The following is a 24,171-nucleotide window of genomic DNA, read 5'->3' on the forward strand; positions in this document are numbered from 1 at the left end:
AGTCACTCCAAGCAAACTTAATGGAAAAGGCCGGGAAGCAGATGCTCCACATAAAATAAATATGCCTTAGAATGTGCTTGGGGTTTATTCTCACTCAAGGAACCCAAAGAAATTGGAAGACGACGACTTCTTTTTTTTTTTTTTGTACTGAGGCTAGAACCCATCGCACTCTACCACTGAGCCATATCCCCAGCCCTTTTTATTTTTTGTTTTGAGATAGGGTCTAAGTTGATTAAGGCTTTACTAGGTTACTGAGACTGGCCTTAAAATTGTGATTCTTGCCTCAGCCTTCCGAGTGGCTGGGATTACAGGAGTGTGCCACCATGTCCAACTAAATTCTTTTGATTTTCAAGAAAATATAAAAGCTCATCACGAGGACTCAGGGGTAGACTGAGGGCAGGTGGGCTGGTCTTCCTAGCAGTGGTCCATGTGCTGGGCCACACATACCTCAGCCCCATCAGATTGAGCTTCTTCCTTTTTAGAACCATTTCCATCCATTGACAGAGACTCCCAAACGGTACTGGCTCTACTCCAGCATCATCTGCCCCCACTTTTTCTTAAGAAGTCCAATCAAGTTAGGCTGGTATCTTAGATAAATGGCAAAGGACAGTGGCAGAGTCTGGAGTGGCGGGGAGGACTATGGGAATAAAATAGAAACCCATTGATTTTTCCATTTAAGAAAATCTGAAGATTTACAGAGTAGTCGATTTCAGGAGCAGGTACAACTTTTAAAGATTTTGATCAGAATTAAGGTCAATCCCATTGTGAAACTTTGTCATAAAATTAATGCAAGGTGCCTCTATTTTCTCTAATCACTGTATTACAGGCTATGTTTAACAAAGCAGAAGAAGTCAAATTTCCTAGACACAGATAGCAAAATATTTTAAGGTGCTAATGATATTATTTCTGAACACATTTTTTTTTTTTGTACTGAATAAAGTACCTTTGATCAGAAAAATGCATTTGTCAAAACTGAAGCAAAGCTGTCCCCTGAACATTGGGCTTCTCTATTTCTGTTCTCTTAGATGATAAATTATTTTCTCACATCCCAAGTACCCCAGGGCTAAAAAATGGGTTTGGGATTATTTTTCCCAATAATTCTGAAACAACTCCTCAAGCTTCTTTCTAAATAAATAAATATAAACCCCCATTTTCCTGAGACAACTTCATTTAGTAAAGGCTAACCAAGTAGTTGATGATCTTCCTCATCCAAAGTTTTGTCACCAATTTCAGTGATGCTATCACCTAATTCACAAATTTTCTGGACTCTTTAGTTTTCTCACTTTGCAATGGAAGTCATTTGCAATGGACTTCCCTCTACCCCCACTTTAGCTACCCACATACTTGGGCTCTGTTCCCCTGGTTGCTTAGGGCAAGAGTTGGTGATCCATATCAATTTTGTCCTACAATCCAGGCACGGGCAGGTAATGGCCTAGGACCTAGAACTTTCTTCTAGCCCTTATCTTCTAATTTCCTTCCAAAGTGAGAAAACTTAGTCATCTAGAAAAACATGTTCCCTGAAGACTGAACATCTACCTTCTAGCTACCTCCTTAGGTTCCTAGGAGCCCAGATTTACCTACCCAAATGGTCAATCTTCTGGGGATAGGTCTTTGAAGATGTGGATATAACTTGGATAGCTGGGATTAGGTGTCCACAGTGTTATCCAGTGTGCTGCCTATACCACCTAGATGAGCTTCTGCCCTACCCTAATTTTATCTCTGTATACAGAAGCTGGAAGCTCCTCTCCAGGAGAGCTAGCCTAAACCAGCTGGATCTAGGTTGCCTGCCTGCCTGAGGGACCTCCAAATGACCTCTAACCGCAGTATTATCCAATCTGTACATGAAATGCACCCCCCCTCCACCCCAGTGCCAGGACAGCTGACAACTGCCATGATCACACTGGAAATAACTGTAAAAAGAACAAAAGAGGTGGCACCTGAATTACCACCCATTCACAGAAAAGACATGAATATTCTTCCTCTTTATTAGCCTCTCTTTTCTTTTATCCTATATCCATGATTTTCCACTCTCCACAAGTTGAAAAGCTGATCTGTGAGCCTGTCTCCTGGCTTCTCTTATTCTTTGGCCAGGAATGAACCTTCCTGCCCTGCTCACTGGATGCTCAGTCTCCTTTAGTGTTTCCATGATTCCAAGAGAGAAAAAGAATCCAATTTGGGTCAAAAAATGATAACACATGTGAATGTAGTTGGAGTCAAAGGTGGAAAGAGCAAGAAGCCTAAACACACCCCATTCCTGTTTAATAAGAATGCCCAAAGCTTCCTAACATTAACAGCTTTCACCCTTACCCCAGGGAGGATTTCTTAAGATTCCAATCTTAGTGGAGGTTGGTGACATATGCCTGTATTTCCAGTTACTAAGTAGGCTGAGGCAGAAGGATCACAAACTGGAGGGCAATCTGGGCAACTAAATGAGATCCTGCATTAAAATAAAATACGAAGGACTGATAAGGTAGCTCGGTGGAAGAGTCTTTGCCTAATATGCAAGAAGCTCTGGGTTCAATAAAAAAAAAAAAGACCCTATTATAGGTTTATTTCGGCTTTCTAACAGCATCCAATCCATAGCAGCACTTGAAACCTCTTCTAAATCATTTATTTTATTTTATTTTTTTTTCTCTTTTTTTTTTATTGTTGGTTGTTCAAAACATTACATAGTTCTTGATATATCATCTTTCACACTTTGCTTCAAGTGGGTTATGAACTCCCATTTTTAGCCCATATACAGATTGCAGAATCACATCAATTACACATCCATTGATTTACATAGTGCCATACTTGTGACTGTCATGTTCTGCTACCTTTCCTATCCTCTACTATCCCCCCTCCCCTCCCCTCCCCACCCCTCTTCTCTCTCTACCCCCTCTATTGACCTTCATTTCTCCCCCTTGTATTATTTTTCCCTTTCCCCTCATTTCCTCTTGTATGTTCTTTTGTATAACCCTGAGGGTCTCCTTCCATTTCCATGCAATTTCCCTTTTCTCTCCCTTTCCCTCCCACCTCTCATCTCTGTTTAATGTTAATCTTCTTCTCATGCTCTTCGTCCCTACTCTGTTCTTAGTTACTCTCCTTATATCAAAGGAGACATTTGGCATTTGCTTTTTAGGGATTGGCTAGCTTCACTTAGCATAATCTGCTCTAGTGCCATCCATTTCCCTGCAAATTCTATGATTTTGTCATTTTTTAATGCAGAGTAATACTCCATTGTGTATAAATGCCACATTTTTTTAATCCATTCGTCTATTGAAGGGCATCTGGGTTGGTTCCAAAGTCTTGCTATTGTGAATTGAGCTGCTATGAACATCGATGTAGCAGTGTCCCTGTAGCATGCTCTTTTTAGGTCTTTAGGGAATAGACCAAGAAGGGGAATAGCTGGGTCAAATGGTGGCTCCATTCCCAGCTTTCCAAGAAATCTCCATACTGCTTTCCAAATTGGCTGCACCAATTTGCAGTCCCACCAGCAATGTACAAGTGTACCCTTTTCCCCACATCCTCGCCAGCACTTGTTGTTGTAATGTAAAACTAAGTCTTGTAAATTTTCTGTAACAAACATTTACTAAGTCATTACTGTTCTCCATGATATGTGTTCTACTCCTTCATGAGCAAATAAACCCAGCTTTGACTAGAGGCGTGTTCCTGGAGGCCTGATGGGTAGACAGCAACATATCAAAAGCTCTGCTATAGGACGGACTTTCATACAGGTTGAACATCTCTAATCCAAAAATCTGAAACCCAAGTGCTCCAAGATTTAAACCTTTTTGAAATCCAACATAATGTTCACAAAATTTGTGGGACATTTTGTATTTCAGGTTGTCAGGTTATGTTTGCTTAACTGGCAAAGTCTATGGAAATATTCTTAAGCTCAAAAAACTCCAAAAAATCTGAAACAGTTCTTTCCCCAAGCATATGGATAGAAGATACTCAATCTGTATCACTGTTTAATTAAATAGTAGTAATTGATAGTGTCTTGATAAATAAAGCAAACAAGCTAGAAATATATGCAATAATATTGATGAATCTTCTAAACAATGAGTTTTTAAAAAGCAGGCACAAAATAATGCATCTACTGTATTAATTAATTTTACACACCATGCTAAACAACTGTGGGAGCTACAATGTTTAGGGCAGCACCTAAACTTACTTAGCTCTAAAATGCACAAAATAGTGATCATTGCACTGTTCAAGAGGGTGGTCACTTCTGAGGGTAGGGAGACCACGCCGATGAGAATAGGTACATGGGGTTGTTTCTTTTTTTTTTTAATTTTTTCCATTATGAGGATTAAACCCATGGGTACTCTACCACAGAGCTACATCTCTAGTGCATTTATTTATTTATTTATGGTACCAGGGATAGAAATCAGGGACACTCAACCACTGAGCCACATTCCCAGCCCTATTTTGTATTTTTTTTTAGAGACAGGGCCTCACTGAGTTGCTTAGCTTAGCACCTTTCCGTAGCTAAAGCTGGCTTTGAACTCCGAATCCTCCTGTCTCAGACTCCCTAGCTGCTTTTATTTATTTTTTGAAACAGGTCTTAAGTTTCCCAGGCTGGTCTTAAAGCTGCCATCCTTCTGCTTCAGCATCCTGAGTCCCGGGGATTACAGGAGTATGATAACACACCTGAATTAGATGGCAGTTACATGTTTATACACTTTATATTCATTAATTAAACTGTAGAAATAAGTTGTATGTATACTTTGCTATACATGTTTCATAATAGTAAATATAACTCCAGCTGGGCACAGTGGCTCACACCTGTAATCCCAGCAACTCAGGAGGCTCAGGCAGGAGGATCACAAGTTCAAAGCCAGCCTCAGCAATTTAGCAAGGCCCTAAGCAATTTAGCCAGACCCTGTCTCAAAAAAAAAAAAAAAAAAAAGAAAGAAAAGAAAAGAAAGAAAGAAAGGAAGAAGGAGAGAAAGAAAAGAAAAATGTTCTGGGAATGTGGCTCAATGATGAGTGCCCCTGGGTTCAATCCCCAGTGCCAATAAATAAATAAAATAAAATGTAATAAAGAAATACTAATGCCAAATATGGCCATAAAAAAAGATTTTTTTTTTTCATTATAAAACTCTCACCAGAACCAGGCGTGGTGGCATATACGTATAATCCCAGAACTGGTAGGCTAAAACAGGAAGATCATAATCCCCAGGCCAGCCTTGGTAACCTACTGAGGCCTTCAGCAATTTAGTGGGACCTTGTCTCAAAAACAAAATAAAACAAAATGGCTGGTGATATAGCTCAGTGGTAGATCTCTGGTTTCAATCCCCAAAACCAAAAAAAAAAAAAAAAGTTTCTTTAAGAGTTTGACTAGCATGCATCCATTCACCTGATGCCAACTAACCATGTGTAAACTGCTTAATTTTAATCTGTGATATTATAAAGATGACTAATAGCCTATGGACGTTATTGTGATTACTGGGACTTTCTACCTTAGGAAGTTTTCTCCAAAAGGAGTCAGGTCTCCCCAGCTCTCTTTGTTAACAGCACACATCCACTCTACCTTGAAGGATATTTCCGTTGTCATGGTGAATCCGTGGGTGATGACGGGTTCTTCTTCTGCAGTCCTTCCCTTCCAGCAGTCCAGCTCCACACAGCGACAACCAGACAGAAGCACTTGGCGATACATCTCCACAGAGGAGTTTCCAGCCAGCTGGCCAGCTGTAACACACCAACAAAACAAACCCCCAAATCTCATGAATCAAGCAAGATAGTGAGTCGTAGCTTCCTAGAAAGCCTCTCTTAACAGTTGGAAAACAAAGTGTTTAGGAGCTGTAGCAGCTGGGCGCGAGTGGCAGATGCTTGTCATCCTAGCAACTCAGGAGGTTGTGGCAGGAGGATCACAAGTTCGAGGCCAATCTGGACAACTCAGCAAGACTGTTCAAGGGGGAAAAAAAATTAAAAGGGGGTGGGGATGTGGTTTAGAGGTAGAGCACTTTCCTAATGTGTGCATGTGCAAGGCCCTGAGTTCAGTCCCACTATCACACAGAAAAAGAAAATCTGGAACAGTTGTTCTCAGCCTCTCTTCTGCCTTAACATACCAGGGAGCTGAGTACAATCAAATCAAGGATCTCTAGCACTGGGTTGGGTGAAGAGAGAATAGAGAGAGTACAGATAGGAGGGCATCATAACAAGGACACATGCTTCTTAGGAGCTTATCATGTGTCAATAACAGGTCTTTGGACCTTAAATGTACCAAATATTTAATCTTTAAATAAATCTTCATTATTTTACTTAAAATATAAAACAGCACAAAGTAGTTCAATTGCCCAAGTTTCTAAAGCTGGAAAATAAAAAGATGCAGAATTCTGTTCATGGAACAGAAGACACTGCTCCCTTAGTTGATCTATAGACTCACTTCTTATCAAAATCCCACCTGCATTTTCTTTTTTCTTCTTTTCGTGCATGTCAGGGATTGAACCCAGGGCTATCCACATGCTACCAGTGAGCTATATCCCTAGTCTCCTACTCTGCTTTTTATCTTTTTTTTTTTCAGAAGTTGACAAGCTGATTCAAAACTTCATGTTAATCAAATAATTTTGAAAATTTTTAACAAAGTTAGAATCATACTTCTCAACTTAAAAATTGACTACAAACCTGTAGAAAGCAACTGTCCTGTCATAAGTATAGATATAATGGAATAGAATTGAGAGTCCTGCAGAGTGCAATGGTGCAGGCCTGAAATCTCAGTGCCTTGGGAGGCTGAGGCAGGAGATCTTGAGTTCAAAGCCAGCCTCAGCAACAGCAAGGTCCTATGCAACTCAGTGAGACCCTGTCTCTAAATAAAATACAAAATAGGGATGAGGATGTGGCTCAGTGGTCGAGTTCCCCGGTATCAAAAAAAAAAAAAAAATTGGGAGTCCTAAACAAACCTCCATTATATGGTCACCTGGCTTTCAAAAGAATTGATAGACAACTGAAAGCAGAAAAGAATAGTCTTTTCAATGATTGGCCTGGGCAGGATAACTGGACAGCCATATGTAAAGAATGAAGCTGGATCTCTATTTCAAACTATAAACAACAAATCAAATGGATCAAATTCCAAAAATGTGAGAGTTAAAAACCATAAAACTCCTAGGTGGAGGTGAATCCACAGAATTGGATGCAGCAGGGATTTTGTAGATATGACAACAATAGCACAAAGGAACAAAAGGAAAAATAGCTAAATTTCATCAGAGTTAAGAGGTTCTGTGAACACAACTGAAATACCCATGTGAAGTTATGAGAATTGTAACAATCAAGGCACCTGAGGTCTATGGGCTGGAATACAGAGGGCAGAAAAACAAACTACTTCTTTTTCACTTAAGAAATCAAAGGTTTCCATGCAATATCCCTTCTCTCTCCCTTTCCCTCCCACCTCTCGTCCCTGTTTAATGTTAATCTTCTTCTCATGCTCTTCCTCATGGTTATACAAAATTACATACAAGAGGAAGTGAGGGGAAAGGGAAAAAAAACAAGGGGGAGAAATAAATTACAGTAGATGGGGTAGAGAGAGAAGATGGGAGGGGAGGGGAGGGGAGGGGGGATAGTAGAGGATAGGAAAGGCAGCAGAATACAACAGACACTAGTATGGCAGTATGTAAAACAGTGGATGTGTAACCGATGTGATTCTGCAATCTGTATACAGGGTAAAAATGGGAGTTCATAACCCACTTGAATCAAAGTGTGAAATATGATATGTCAAGAACTATGTAATGTTTTGAACAACCAACAATAAAAATTAAAAAAAAAAAACATTTTAACAAGGGGAAAAATGATTTTCATGTTAAATTTTATTTAACCTGAAAATTTCATTAACAAAACTATGATACAGTCTTAAACCTCCTAAATGATTGAAAATTTACCCTGATTTGTAAAACTTACCCAAGTCTGTTGATATTAAAGGAAAAAGCAAGCGCAAAAAAACAAAAAACAAACAACAAAAAGAAATCAAAGGTTTCTTCCAAAGATGGAATGTTCTCTCTGATAAGTGGATGCTAATCCATAATTGGGGTGGGGCATGGGAAAAATGGAAGAACTGTGATTGGGCAAAGGGGAGGGGAAGGGACAGGAGGGGGCATGGGGGCAGGAAAGATGGGGAATGAGATGGACATCATTACCCTAGATACCTGTATAATTGCACATATGGTGCGCCGCTATATGGGATACAACCAGGGAAATGAAAAGTTGTGCTGCAATTTTGTACAATGAATCAAAATGCATTCTGCTGTCATATATACATAATTAGAATAAATAAATCAAATTTTTAAAAAAGAAATGAACAGTTTTCTTAATGCCACTATAAATTGTTTTTAAAAGATTAATAATAAATAACTTTTGAGGCAACACATTACCAAACAAATTGAAGTCTTTGGTTTTCCCTATTAAAGTTTTTTTTTTTTTTTTTTAAATTCATACTCTATAAGATTCCTTCATATCTTTTTTTTTTATTAGCCAGTTGACTCATGACATGTTGATAAAAACTGTCAAAATGACTTTGAAATGGACAATATTGGCTCTGTGGAGACTCATAAGAGAAAGAAAATAAGATTAAGTCTACTGGTTAATTTTGGTTTTATATGCATGTCTCAACACTCAACTATCAGCATAACAAAAGGATGACATTCTTGAGTTCTATAGAGCCCTGGTAAATGAGCTGAAGACTGATTAAGTAGGTTTCAGAATCACTTCTAAGAAAAAACAATTAGGGCATTTTAAATGCACAGTGTATTTGCAAAACAGAAATGCTGACAAAACAACCTAGAAAGTTCCCCAATGCTAGATAATCTATTTGCTATTTACAATTGTCTTGAAGTTTATTGTCATTGCAAAAATGTACAGATGTATTTTCTGCATCAAGGGGCAAGGGAACAGTGGAACCAAAAGGGAAAAGATTATGTTATTTCTAAACTTCAGGGAGGGCTGTCCTAACAAAAGAAAGTGAAGAAGTTAAATAATTACCAAGTTAACGCTTTAAAAATGTTTGTGCCTGCAAAAAACTGCACTGGTATTAAAAAATAGAGCAGATGTTTTTTGAATGTATGCTGTCCAGAAAAAGGTTATTACTAACCTTGTAATCCAATACTGCTACACATTGTGCAGTTTCTGAGTCTATTTTATTTAGCCTTCATTGAATGGTAGGGAAGTTGTCATGGATTTGGAAGCTAAATTACAGTAAATGGTATATCAAAGTAGATAAAGACCTAAACAATACTAGAATGTTCTGCCAAGAGTTTCTGGAAACAATTATTTGGGTTTGCTTGCAAATTTCTTTCTTTTTTGGTTTTGTCATTTAAACAATAATCAGAAGAAATTTGATATACACTTTGATGGCCGAACAGTCAATATTTTGAAAGGCATGGTAAAGTGTGGGGTTGGGTTTGTGAGATGCAAAAAACATCTAAAAAACCTAGTACATGTGTGTGTGCGTGTGTGTATGTGTGTGTGTGTTGTCCAACATCTAAAACTAACAGAATCCCTCAAAGATAAACTTGTTGACCATTCTTTTTTTAAAAAACTACTCTTAAATTTCTGTTTGTGTGCATATTTGATCATTGCTTCTTTGTAGGCAAAATTTTCAGAAATTGAATTACTCTTTCAATATTTTTCTGCCTCTTAAGGACTTTGAACATACATTGCCAAGCAATTCTCTACGATTGATCTTGATTAGTGGGTTTTTTAGTCCTTATGTTCTCTTCACTGGCCCAAAATTAATTCAGTTAGTTAGGTAATCCTTTTGATCATTCTTAAAATTAATAATTTTTATTAGGAATGGAAGTCTACAAAAGAAAGCCTATTTTAGGAAGACCCATATTTACCCAGAATCTTCCTATTCCTTGAAATGTAGACAAAGTTCCCTGTATGTTTAACTTCATTAAGGAGATTTTTTTTATATAAGTGCTAACAATCTTCTCCATTATTTCTTTTCTGCCTAAAGACTCAAAATTGGCTTTATTTTTCTTTCCTAAAATTCTTAGTTTCTCTTTATTACATCCCAACCCACTGACTATATTTCCATTTGACTCGATTCAATAAATGTATCTTCTGGGGCCAGGGATTGCCAAGAGGTTGGGACTGTGATGTGTCATGAGTCATTCAATCCTTGGTATTTCTGAAACTTGCATTTGACATCATCTCTGCCTGGCTGTGAACACCCTCTGGAATACATTCCAAATCCATGATTGAACTTGGAGCTGAAGCTCCATCTCAGATTAATTCCTATTACTGCCTCCAGTCACAGCTCTGTGACTTCTCACTTGACTGCACTCATTTTTGGTAGCTGGTTACATTCACTAGAGCTTTGTCTCAGATTACCAGAGGCATCCAGTGAGAGAAAAGACCAGGAAATTGGAAATAACAATTTCTGTATTAACAAAGCCTTCTGAGAAATTTCTTATCTTGCAAAGGCTAATGAATAATTGCCTACATTCATGTTTATCAACAGTTGCTGTCTTCTTTTCAACCTCCAGGGTAAGAAAGTTGAGAATGTGACATATTTGTTCACTCAGTGGCCTTTTTCAATATACATTGTCTCCTTCAATAATGGGAGATGGGGACTATTTCTCCTTGCTTTCCATTCTGTGACAATTATATAATCTCACAGCTACACCTATGGAAGCAGTTCAAAATATGAGAGTGTGTTGTTTCTCTTGACCAATCCTAAAGGCATCATTTTGATCTAGACTCTCTGTTCCATAGTATCTGCCCCAGAGAACACGTGAAAATTTCTTGAACATAGATCCAACTGTTAGGTGATGCCTTAGTTGAGAAAGTGGGGAAGGGTCTAAATCCATTCCCACTCTTGGGAAAACAACGTTAAGCATATATCTTACTGATCACAGGATGGTCCCCATACAAATATATATATCCCCAAACACATTTTCTGTGGGAGGCAAAATACAGGTTTCTGGGATATAAAAATGACATGAAAAAATAAAAATGACATGAGACATCGTCCTTACCTCAGCATCTAGGAAGGGAGGCAAGTAAAAATAAAACAGCAGGTTTTTATTTAGCAGTTCAAACTCTCATCCTGATTGTACACTTCTGGTCATCCTTTCTTTCTCTTATTTCTTTTTCCTTTTTTACTAATAGATTATCCTATTTAGAATCTGATAAATCCTAAATTTATCTCTCCCATTCATGGAGTAAATCAAGAATCTTCTGAGGCGGTTATAGAACTTCCATGGCTCATGGTAGTGACTAAAGCGGTTTTTGCTCTGTGGTATAATTCTGGAGAATATATAATAGGGCATCAAGGAAAGAATACTAGGTGGGGGTGCAGGAGAGGTGTTTAAGAACCTCCAGGGACACTTTTCTTAATCTTAGGGACACAAGATTGGGACTTTCCTTATGCCACATGTGGATCTTTGTTCGTAGGAAAGTGACACTTAGGGTATACAGTCATCTTGAAACCAAAAGAGGACAAAGAAGAAAGCACCTTGGTGTTCAATGACGTCAATGAATTCTTGATTTAACCAACCATCAACCACTCCTCCTCTGGAAGTCTTATGGGTGAGGTAATAAATTCCTTAATCTTTAAGTCATTATGTGATAATATCTTATTACTTTCAGCCACAAGGATCCTGGCTGTTCTAATTTATCTTCATTTTATAAATATGGAAACCAAGGCTCAAGGAGGTAAGTACATAATTAAAGATAAGTTTAAACTCAGCCTGTTTATTTCCTAAGTTCATTTTCTTTCCATTCTACCACCTAATTTTCTTAGGTCTCTGTATACTTAAATACAAAATAAATGATAAAAGGTTATATATGCTAAGGATAATGAAGGAGAAATATGTAGGAAGAGAATGAGTGACATTCCAAGTATGGGTAGCTAGTGAGTGTTTGACAAGGGTACAACTAGGACTGAATCATTGTTAGATATTTTCTGCAACCAAGAACATATAACTGGGGAGCGAAGTTGCATAATTATTTGACATTTAGTCAGATAATTTAATTCATCAGACTATTGAGGATAACTAAAGCTTCAAATCAATTTTTTTTTTCTGTAAGCTCAGTAAGGAGGCTAATTTACCCAGAGGTTATACCACTTTGTCTTGCCTTTATATGGAGCCATTATCTCCTAAAGAGTTTGGAGCATGAAAAGTTTGGTGTATGAAATGATGCTCAGGTGTGGGTTGAAATGATTACATATTGTTCTGTCCTGGGAGGATTCTTTTTTTCTGGATTCATCAATGTAGATTCCTCAAGGAAAAATCATCATTTAAAACATAATCATTTCTGGGTATACTGCCAAGACCATCTAAAACTCTTGAAAATGACCATTGCAATTAAAACCCAACTCCTTCTGTGGACATATTTCTCTCATTGATCTGATTTATTTTTCCTTCTGGGCATCTTGATATTCAACAAGGGGCAATAATGAGCAGAAAAATAGCCATAATAATATGCATTGCTAAATGGATTGGTTTTTCATACTGTACATTTAATTTTTACAGTCCCTTTGAAGACTCAAAAGAAAACAGCAAGCATATTGAAATGTTCCTCATTTAGATTTAGGGTGAAATTTCTCAGAAATTGTAGTTCTTAAAGTGCTCCAATAAACTAAATAGAGTGGTGACAGGGGATATGCAGGGTGCGTGATCCCCTTAGTCACTGTCAATCTCTGTCTTTTTTCCTATATTTAATCCACACTACAGTAGGTATTAACTTGTGTTTGCACTTGGCATTTCATAACTTATTTGAATAGGAAACCTTTCCTTTTTTTTTTCTAGGGAGAGCCTCTTATGTGAAATAGATTTCTATAGATAGAGTTTTCACTTGTTTTAGAAATGTCCATGAAGTATAAAATTGTACTGATTTCCTTGATAATGATTTTAAAACTCAACTAAATTCTATTGGGATTCTATTGGTTATAACTTTTAGCATTATTAGTTGGGTCTGGAGAGTTTTTTAATTTTTATAGCAGAGATGTCCAAATTTATCCAAAAGCCTCTGAGAAACAAAGTTCTATATTAGTTTTATCTGTAATTAAAACAATGATTCTATGAAGTAAAAGCAAATTTTGGTCCATAAGTCAAAAGAGGACTTCAGGCAGAACCTTAAGAGTCTGTATTAACATTTAAAAAATTTTTTTTATTCTAATTTGTTTTATATGACAGCAGAACATGTTACAATTCGTATTACACAGATAGAGCCAATTTTTCATATCCCTGGTTGTATACAAAGTACATTCACACCGTTCTTGTCTGCATTCATGTACTTAGGGTAATGATGTCCATCTCATTCCACAGTCTTTTCTACCTTCATGCCCTCTCCCTTCCCCTCCCACCTCTTTGCCCTATCTGGAGTTTGTCTAATCCTCCCATGCTCCTCCTCCCAACCCTATTATGAATCAGCCTCCTTATATCAGAGAAAATATTTGGCATTTGTTTTTTGGGATTGGCTAACTTCACTTAGCATTATATTCTCCAACTCAATCCATTTACCTGCAAATTCCATGATTTTATTCTCTTTTATTGCTGAGTAATATTCCATTGTGTATATATATCACATTTTTTTAATCCATTCATATACTGAAGGGCATCTAGGCTAGTTCCACAGTTTAGCTATTGTGAATTGTGCTGCTATAAACATTGATGTGACTGTGTCCTTGTAGTATGCTGTTTTTAAGTCCTTTGGGTATAGATGGAGGAGTGGAATAGCTGGGTGAAAAGGTGGTTCCATTCCCAGTTTTCCAAGGAATCTCCATACTGCTTTCTATATTGAAAAGCCCATATTAACATTTTTAATGGATTTTTTCTATTTATATGAAATTCTCTCTAATTCCCCCACAGAAAAACAAAAGCCTGGCTTCTACTGAAACAAGGTAATATTGTGAGAATTTATTTCATTCTATGCAAATCTATCTAATGAAAACCTTGGTATAATAATACATAGTTCAGAAAAGGGAGAAAGATAAGCAACTACAACAAGATCATTTAAAATCAGTATTGAATTTAAGTGAGCTCACATAGTTTTACAAATTGAATATTTGAAAATATGTACATTTTAATACTTCTAGAAATTAAATAATTAGATGGAGAATTCATCAGCAATCATATACAGAATGAATGAATCAGATACAGAAATTTGGAAACAACTACTTGAGTTCTTTCTTTAAAACCTAACCTGAATCCTTCATTTTCCTAATAGTGGAAAACTCTATCTTCTGAACATTGTCATCCATAATATTCTAATACCCTCAGATTTAAAATAACCCAATACAATGAAGTTAAATTCTCCATCACTTCTGTGGTTCTGAAGTCACACAAAAATGGGGCATATTAGTGACTGTTATAAAATTAATTTGAAAATGCTTGGTGAAATGCAGTTTGAAAATAAAAACTAAATGGGAAATTTGAATTATATTCCATAATTTATTGTTTGTATTAATAATGAATAATTTTCTTAGAACTATTATTATATCATCAATAAAGCAAATGAGTAACTGTATAATTTGTTAGGTATCAAGATTGCAAAAGAAAATGCAAGAATTGAAGTTGGAAGATAGAAGTGAAAATATTTTTCTGAACCATGCCCTAAAAAGCAAAAACAAAATAACAACAACCCAAATTCCTTGGATTGTTCACAGAAATAATCTGGAAATAATCTTTCATAGTGCAGGGTCAAAAGTGCTGTCACTTATACTATTTTTGCTCTCCCCCACAAGGATCCAGAATACACTGGAGAAACATGATTCCATGTCTGGAGCAGACAGGAGGAAGGTGACTCTGAAAACATTTATGGGCCAGGAAGCAAGAGAATTTTCAAAGACCCATGGGTCATACTGAGAGGCAAAAAAGGGTTCCCAGTGTCCAAAGCTGAGATAATTTGAGCTTCAAAGAATAGTGGCTGTGATGGAATGCACATAAACAAAATCTGAAAACCCTAAATCCATAATGATGTTCAAGAGGATAGTTTAATATATTCCAAAAGCAGTTGAAAACAATGGAATATATATCCAATCAGTATTGTTGTTCAATTGTTTTGATATTCCTGACTCATCTATTATATGATACAGAAAGTAATGAATATAAATATATCAATTTAGTTGCATGGCATCAATTCCCAGGCATTTTGGGCTTAAAAGGACTTTTATAAAATTACTCAGCATTGTGAGTTTTGGGCAAACAAAATCTCATATCCAAAGTTCAGCTGGATAAATATTTAAGTGTTTTTTGAGTCTTGAAGTAAGTATATGATAAATGCAAGATTTTATTATATGCTGAAGTTTTTAAAATCATACTTTGGATTCTCTCAAGTCAAAGATAAAGCTTCTTAACTTGACATTTCACAGACCTCCATGAACTTGGATGAGAAAGAAAAAAGGTTACATTTTTAATTATAACATCTCCACAAATTTTAAATTCTCTTCAATTATGAATGTAGGTGACAAGTCACAGTAGTTTTAGCAGGATATGTGACTGTTTTACCAGAATAAATCACAGATATTTTCCTATGGTATCCAATTGCGGCAAGTTATGACAAAATATTGCTTATATTCATTTAAAATAGTTAATTAAAAAGATACATATTATTTTATCACAAAATTGTTTTTTAATATTTGTTAAAAATATTTTAGTGAAACTTATTTACTCTTTAATCCCAGGTACTTTATTTTATGTTTTTAACATTCTGAGAAGTGTCTATAAGCTTCAATAGGCTGCCAAATAGGTCAGTGGCACCAAATAAGATTAAGAACCCTTAAGAAGGAAAAATAAAATCCCTCATAAAGGCTTATGAGCTTGGATGTGAACGGAGCCGCAGTTTTTGTAGCAGGCCTAAAGAACTGAATCCAAAGGGTGTTTAAGTGGACATTACTCTCCTGAAATTATGGAACCTGTTGTAGTTTTAAGCAGCACTGAAAATTCTTTGTCACTTTCCCATTGAGAGCTGTGGTTTATGTACCCTTTGAATCTAAGTGGGATTGTGACTCTAGACAAATACAGAAAGGAGTGACATTATAGTGCTTCAGGAGTTAAGTGCAAAGGCAGTTAAGCTTCCTTGTTACCTGAGATACTTGTTCTTGCATCTCTGAGTTGCCATCCATGTAAGAAGCCTACCTACCCTTGGGTTGCCATGCTCTAAAGAAGCCCAAGCTACATGGTGAGGCCTCTTGTAGGAAATTGGGTTTCTAGTCCTAACTGAGCCTAGTTGTTGGGTCATTCTAGCTGTGGGGCCAGATATGATGGAGAAGACTCCAGATGATTCCAGCAGCAGGCTCTTTAATTGAGTCACCCCTTCTTCTCCCAGTCACTTCTGAGGTAAAAACTAGGACACAATGGATCAGAGACATACAGTCTCCTGTATTCTATTCACTATCTGAATTCCTGATTCACAGAATATGGATCAAAGTAAAATATTGCTTGTTTTATGATACTAAACTTTGGACACCCTTTGGAGTGATTTGTTATACAGCAATAAGTAACCAGAATAGAGTTTAGGAGGAGCCAAACATGAATTTAGTTTTGTGGCAGAGCTTTTCTAGAGAATGTCAGTTGAAACAAAATTGGGTGTAAGTAGTCTGAAAGCCTTTCAGTTCTCATGAAAAACATGTACGTTGCAGTTCAAATGTCTAGTTTAGTTCAAATGTCTACAGAACTCAGACCATATGATTCTTACTAGATGGTCTCAAATTATGGGCAATCACTCTGAGATAGCCCATTCTGGCTGTGGAGAGGCAACATTGCTCTCTAAGAATAATTTCTAAGTTCTTTTTCACCCATTATGGGATATTGGGCCAATGCTAGATTTGATACCAACAAAGTGTGCATTTGAAGGCAGAAGGAATAAATCTTTTAAAGAATTTTTTTAAAAAGAACTGTTCAGTTGTCAGATTGCTAAACCCTGTGGAATTTTCATGGATACCCTTACGGCTATTCAGTGCCTGGGTCTCTCTTGTCTTTATAGGCATTTTCACTGGTGGTCTACCCTGCAGTACAAACCATACACCCCTGGACAATGAGCCAAGAACACATCAAAAGCACCCCCATGGCAAGGAGAGCATTTACAAAACACAAATAGCAAATGAGACCCAGACTTCAGTTCTGTTGTGTTAGATCTGGCTATCTTATATATGTGAGGATGGTTTGAAGCAAGAATGTGATGTGGTTTTAGAAAGGTGTTTTTATTTTTCTCCCAGCTTCAGGTTTTCTAGAAAGACTTTTTTAAGGATTGCCACTAGAGATCTGATATACAGAAAGTATTTTAGAAGAAATGCATTTTGATTATTCTTAGCTAATTAAAATCTATATTAAATTGTTAATTCTAAACTATGATAAGACAACATATATGTGTATGTTTGTTTAAATTATGTGTATATAAGTATGTAAAATATATTTTAGTATTTTTCTATTTAATCCATTTTTTACCATTGTCCCAGGTGTGGAATAGCTATAAAAATTTTAACGTAGTATATAATATAATGATATAATACATAATAAGGGAATATAATTATGTTGTAATATAATAACTATAATAATATTAACTAATATTAGCATAGTTATATGTATGTAAGTTCTTTTTTTTTTAGTATTTATTTTTTAGGGTTTTTTTCGGTGGACACAACATCTTTGTTTGTATGTGGTGCTGAGGATCGAACCCAGGCCGCACGCATGCCAGGCGAGCGCACTACCACTTGAGCCACATCCCCAGCCCCTGTATGTAAGTTCTGTATCATGATTTCCAACCTATTTTAATGTACCTGTGTTGATTTTATTTAAATATTCACAGAATTAAAAGTTTGGGATTGAATGGGTTAATGATTTCCCAAAACCATGATAGAATTCAATTTATGATCAATAAAGGAAACATGTAATTGTTTTTTCCTGCTTTATTATAATTTTTACTATAAGGAATAAATTATTATTCACAGATCAATTTGTTTTTGTTTAACACCCTGTTTCACCTTGAACAAAATCAATTTGCCTTCAATAGAAGTTATTAAGAGTCATGGAACTCTTCTGTAGATGAACACAGCCCACAGAGGTAGGTGGGATTGTAAGTGGCTTTGAACATAAGATTTGATTCCATTATACAAAATTCCATTGGTCTGAAGTTAAAAGGTATGGGTACATTTAAAAGACTTCAAAACTTAGGCCTGGAGAAATGGTGATATTGCTTCACAAACAGGGATATGGCTGCTTATTAAGGGTGGAGACTTTGGTAGTGGAACCCCAGAGTTCCCAGAGGTATTTCTGAGGAAGCAGAAGAAAATTCTGCTATACTTTGAAACAAAAGAAACTCGAGATTACTGAAATTTGGTGAGACTGCCCATAGTAACAGTCAAAAAATGGCCAATTCATACCTGTGAGGTAGGTGTTGTGCGAGGAATTAATGAAATAGTGAGACAGGGGCTGAGACATGTCTTCATTCAAATCCAGTTTCTCAGGTGAAACGACTCCATTTTCTTCTCCACTCAGATAGCGCATAAATCCATCCACTGATATCTGTCCTGGAGGAAAGGAGATGGAAGGAGATGTGAATGCATTGTTTTCAAGGGTTTCTGGTATCATGTTATTCTCATTACTCACCACCCCAGAAAATTCTGGAGGCATCCAGGGTAGAAGGCAGCAGCCACAGTTTCATATAAGAATAGGCATTACCTTAATGAATAAGACACCAAAATGTTATTAGGGCTTGTCTCTGAGTGATAGCATTTTTGGTGATTTTTCAAAATTCTGTATTTTGAATTCATTACTTTTATAAAAAGAGCTATGCACAAGGGATTTTATTATTTAAAATGAAGTTAAAGTGTTTTCAGATAATCTTTTTCTCTGAAATAGAAAATAAAAATGACCACAAATTAAGTTTTTCCTCAGAATAAAAAATCAAACTCTCATAAAAGGGGAGGCCTTTACATTTTATATTTTGAATAATTTTACTTCAAATGGAGAAAATAATGACTTATACTTTAACTCAGATTTAGATATTTTTCTTTCATTGTAACTTTTTGGAGGTGACTATTCCTAAATATTGAGGTAATGCTTTTATTTCAGCTTTTAAAATGCTTTTACTGAGATGTAACTGACAGATAAAAAATTGTACATAGTTAAGGTGTGCAATGTGATGTTGTGAAACACCTGAGTCAGTTCTTTCTCATGGAGATTTTTTTTTTTTTTTTTGCTATCCACATCTTTCTATTTTCATTTTTAGTCAAATAAAATGAGATTATTTTTCATATGAAGTGGACAATTAATTTACTAAGTAAAAAAAATTGCATAGAAACCAGATTCTAATATTAACCCTACTAAAAATTAGTCATAAGTTCCGGAGCATGCCACTTAATTTTTATAAATATTGATTACTTCATGTGTATAACATGAGAGTTGAAATGCATACTCTGGAAAATGCTTTCCTCTGTTAAAAATTTATAATTCTATCATGAAAAATTTCAAGTATCATGGAGATTTTTATAGATACAGAGACCCACTTTAACTATTTAGATGTATCACCACAGTTTGTTTTTCAACTTTAGTAGTCAAAGCCTCAGAACACTGGTGTATTTATAGGTAGTAATGATATGAGCACTAACCACTGGACAGTAGCATTTCTTTTTTAATTGTTGGAAAAAGTTTTGTGTTAATTTAAAAGCTCATTGAAGAAAAACTAGACAATGCAATAAGCAGAGAGGAAACTTAAAACTTTTTGAACATCTCTAACTCCTTCTTCAGAGAAGTAAAAACCTTGGCGAGTATGATCCCCCTCTAAAAAAAGTGTGCATATAATTCTTCTATGAAGATGAAGTCATATTTACACTCATATAATTTGTCAGTGTTTGTAGGGAATCCCAGGGGTTCTCTACCACTGAGTTACATTCTTAGCCCTTACTTAATTATTAAGCTGGCCTCCAACTTGTAATCCTCCTGCCTCTGCCTTCCTGATCTATGGGATTATAGGTGTATGCTAGTATGCCCAATTTACACACATCTATAACATATATAATTAGTATATGATATATAATGACTTTATTATATATTATATTTTGACATAATTTATAATATATGCTATATAGTATATAATATTGCATATGTTATATATAGCATGTAGTATTATATGCTATTATATTATTATATAATATCTGTATATAACTATGATTATATATTATATGATGTTAATATATTAGTATACACTTATGCATTATTGTATAATATTAATATATAATAGATACTTTATACATTTATGTACATATATAATTAAGCACCCTTATTTTCTTAAGTGACCCATAAAGAATATTTTCTTGTGAAAATAAATTCCATACAGATAAAATATCTAAAATGTACAATATACAATTATATTTTATAAAGTATAAAACATAAAAATATGTATATTATATATGAATACAAATAAATATTTATATATAATTATTTATAAATGTATATATTTATAAAATATAAAATTATGAGAAGACTAAACAATAGTCTATTATCATTGATCATTATAGTTGTTTATAATTTTTTCACTAGTATAAATGATATTGCATTAAATTCTTTGATAGTTAAATCTTTTTTTAAAATTTGTCTTCATTAGTTTTACATGACAGTAGAATGAACTTATATACTTTGATGTATCATACATAGATAGAATATAATTTCTCATTTTTCTGAGTATACATATTGTAGAATCACATTGGTCATACAGTCACATACATACATACAGTAATAATGTCTGTTTCATTCTACTATCTTTCTTATCCCCACATCCCCTACCTTCCCCTCCTTTCACTTCTCTCTACCTAATCTAAGGTAATGCTATTTTTTTTTTTGCATTACAATTCTTAATCCACATATATACCACAAGTTTTGCATTTCTGTTTGTATTTAAAGTATGTTGATACCCTATTCAAGTCTTCATACATGTGCTTTGTATAATGATGTCCATCACATTCCACCATCCTGGCTAATCCTCTGCCCCCTCCCTTTCCTTCCTACCAGTCTTCCCTATCTAGAATTCATCTCTTCATCCCATGCTCTCCCTCCCTACCCCACTATGAGTCAGCCTCCTTATATCAGAGAAAACATTCGGTATTTGTTTTTTTGGGATTGGCTGACTTCATTTAGCATTGTCTTCTCCAATGCCATCCATTTACCTGAAAATGTCATGGTATTGTTCTTTTTTAATCCTGAGTAAAATTCCATTGTGTATATATGCCACATTTTTTAATCCATTCATCCACTGAAGGACATCTAGGTTGGCTCCACAGTTTAAATATTGTGAATTGTGCTGCTATTAACATCCATGTGACTGTATCCCTGTAGTATGCTATTTTTAAGTCCTTTGAGTATAGACTGAGGACAGGGATAGCTGGGTCAAATGGTTGTTCCATTCCCAGATTTCCAAGGAATCTCCATATTGCTTTTCACATTGGCTGCACCAATTTGCAGTCCCACCAGCAATGTATGAGTGTGCCTTTTTCCCCACATCCTCACCAATGATAGTTAAATTTTAAACCTAATTTTATTTCTGTAGGATGAATTCCTGAAAATGGAATTGCTTATTCAGTGATTAAGCATGTTTTAAGGCTTTTAATACAGATAAAAAAATTCTTTCTGTTAAATTTCTGAAAGTTGAATCTTTTATCAATTACACATCAAGGAGTGTGCTATCTATAAATGGCAGGGCTAATGCAATTTACCATATGGCAAATTTATTGGTATAGTAAAATTTTATTCATGTCTAATAAATTTCTCAAGGTGACTGATGGCTTTTCCATATTCTGGAAATGTTAGAGTTACATCACCTTTAATATCACTCAAACATCAGTAAAAAGAGAAGAAAGAAATTTAGGTATTGGCTCTTTTGATGCAAGTTGCTACTTAATGAAAGAAATGCCTTTCTAAATAAACTTTAAGTAGGAAAAATTATTTGCACCATGGACTGCTTAGAAATGAACTCAAATGTAAAATTTGATAATTTCAATATTGATAAGAGGAAAAATGCTTTAGAAATGGTTCATTTGCATGTAACCAATTTTTAATAGATGGCATAGTTTATAATTCCAAATAACCATCACTTAACAAATCTATCACCCTGATCGTGCTGCCATTAAAAAGGACACCTGATTACTGTTGTTTATGACTTCTGTTTATCGTGCATTTATGGTGAAATGCAGAAATCTATTTGGACTGATTTTGGTTTTGGGAAACAAACCAAAGTCAACCTAGAGCCAAAGCTATTTCAATCAATGGTTTGAAGTATAAAACTTATTAAGGTAAAATTTTATTAAAAACTCTGTAATTTCTTCATTGTCTTCCTTTTCTTTGTGATAAGTCCAGCTTGTCTGGTACATCTCAATCTAAAGGCTTCATTCCTCTCTCCTTCCCTCTTTCTTCTTTTCTCTCTCCTTACCTTCTATTCACTTAACAAAGAGTTATTAACACCTGCCAGGTGCTAAATACAAACAACAACAACAACAACAACAAACAAACAAACAAACAAAAAAACCAGAGCACATAAAACTCAGTCCCTGCCTTCAAAGAGCTCATAATCTAATAGAAAACAAGACCAGTCACCCAATGAAAACCAATAGTGGGCACCCTCAAAGGCATATGTGCATTTATATCTTTGTCATTCCTTGGTGTCTACCATGATGCTTTACACACAGGATTAAATCACTTCTTTTGCATGATTGTAGTGATTTAAAATAGAAAATAAATTGTTTTGAAATGGAAAGATCACCAAGGTCTGCATAATTTTCTTTGATTTTATCTTCTAATATGGTCAGATCATATGAAAGTGCTAGTATTGGATATTGCTAACCTATGCAAATGGCAATTTCGTATAACTCAATCTCTAAGTACAGCTCTTCCTTAGAGGATAGGCAGTAAATGCAAGTGTCTTCAAGGAATAGAAAAGAAAAGTAATGTGCCTGCAGGATGAATGTGCATACTGGGAATATGGAATTATGCTGCCAATTTAGTGGAACCCTGGCAAGTGTGCTTTCCTTCTAAAGTCACACCAACTATGTCAGCAGAAGTTAGTGTGACCTAACTGACCATCTTCATGGTGCTGGATTTGACTCGAAGAGTGTCAGTTTGTAACTTTTATTTTGCAGGAATTAAATATCTTTTAATCTGGTCAGCAACTTTTAAAAGTAAGTAAGACAAACTATATGCCAACAGAGCAGAGATGACACTGGAATTTTAATGCCAGTATCAATTCTTGTTAGTGACTTCTGGGTGGTTATATAGACAAAAGATTCTGGACTGTGCTTGTGAACAATGTCATAGTGCAAGACAGAAAACAAAGTGAGTGGGTACAAGCTACAAATGTCATCCTTAAATGAAGATAGTATTGTCTAGGTCAAAGTATGATTTAACACAGGACAAAGAAAGCATCAAAGTTTATTAATTAATTTGTGAGTAAACCAAAAAGATGATAAAGCCATTTCAAAGGAAACTATTAGAAATCATATATATGTATTTATTATTCAATATTATAAACTATATACAGAAATATATTTTTAATTACATATATGAATATGTATAAACTTTCCTTTTTTTCTGCTAGGAATAAAACTCAGGACCTTCTACATACTACTAAGCTATATATAGCTCATTATGTTTATTCTAAATATTATGTTTTATGTTTATGTTAAACATTATGTTTAACATTGATTAGAATCAGTAAAAAGCAAGAATTAGATGGGTCAGTGTTCTTGAAGATTATTTATAATTACATTAAATAATTTAAAAATGCCCAGTGAAAGGAGTATCTAATTTGGGATCAAAACAATGAATGAGTTTGGAGGGCAGTTCAGATACAATATGACTGCCAATTGTAGGCAGTAACCAGGCATCCAATTTTCAACCCCAAAGCTTTGCCTTGTTGACAAAGGAACAAATGCTCAAGATTTTTGGTGCATGAAATGACTAGGCAGAGGTAAGTCAAAATAAAGAAAAGCCAATGTAAAAGTAAGAATAAAGAGCAGTCAGTGTGTAATCTGGAGGTGTTGGCTAAGGATTTAGGAGCTCAATTGAAAAAACTCAGATGTTTTGGCATAATAAGGCTGTCTGAAATATAGTTCTGATTAGTAAAGGCTTGGGGACAGAGAGCAGACTCAGAGGACTTCCCTGCATTCTGTATAACCTACAGCTAGAAGATTGCTGTTGCCATTGACTTAAATGAAACAATCTTTTTTTTTTTTTTAATCTTGAACTATATGTGCAAAATTGC

At 35.3% G+C, this 24,171-nt stretch overlaps 1 protein-coding gene across 3 annotated transcripts in view; it reads right to left on the reverse strand.

Annotated features, from left to right (window-relative positions):
• The window catches only part of Plcb1 (phospholipase C beta 1), a 722,370-nt gene that overhangs the window by 172,491 nt on the left and 525,708 nt on the right, over positions 1-24,171 (reverse strand). For all 3 annotated transcript variants that reach the window (XM_058575379.1, XM_046433107.2, XM_046433108.2), the window contains 2 exons: positions 18,305-18,451; positions 5,519-5,676 (listed from right to left, as the gene is read on the reverse strand). In XM_058575379.1, the coding sequence (XP_058431362.1) occupies positions 5,519-5,676; positions 18,305-18,451 (305 nt within the window). The remainder of the gene's footprint in view (positions 1-5,518; positions 5,677-18,304; positions 18,452-24,171) is intronic.

The sequence above is a fragment of the Marmota monax genome, unplaced genomic scaffold, assembly GCF_021218885.2.
Source record: "Marmota monax isolate L192 unplaced genomic scaffold, Marmota_monax_Labrador192_F-V1.1 WCK01_AAM20220418_F8-fsc00014, whole genome shotgun sequence".
Lineage (NCBI taxonomy): Eukaryota > Metazoa > Chordata > Mammalia > Rodentia > Sciuridae > Marmota > Marmota monax.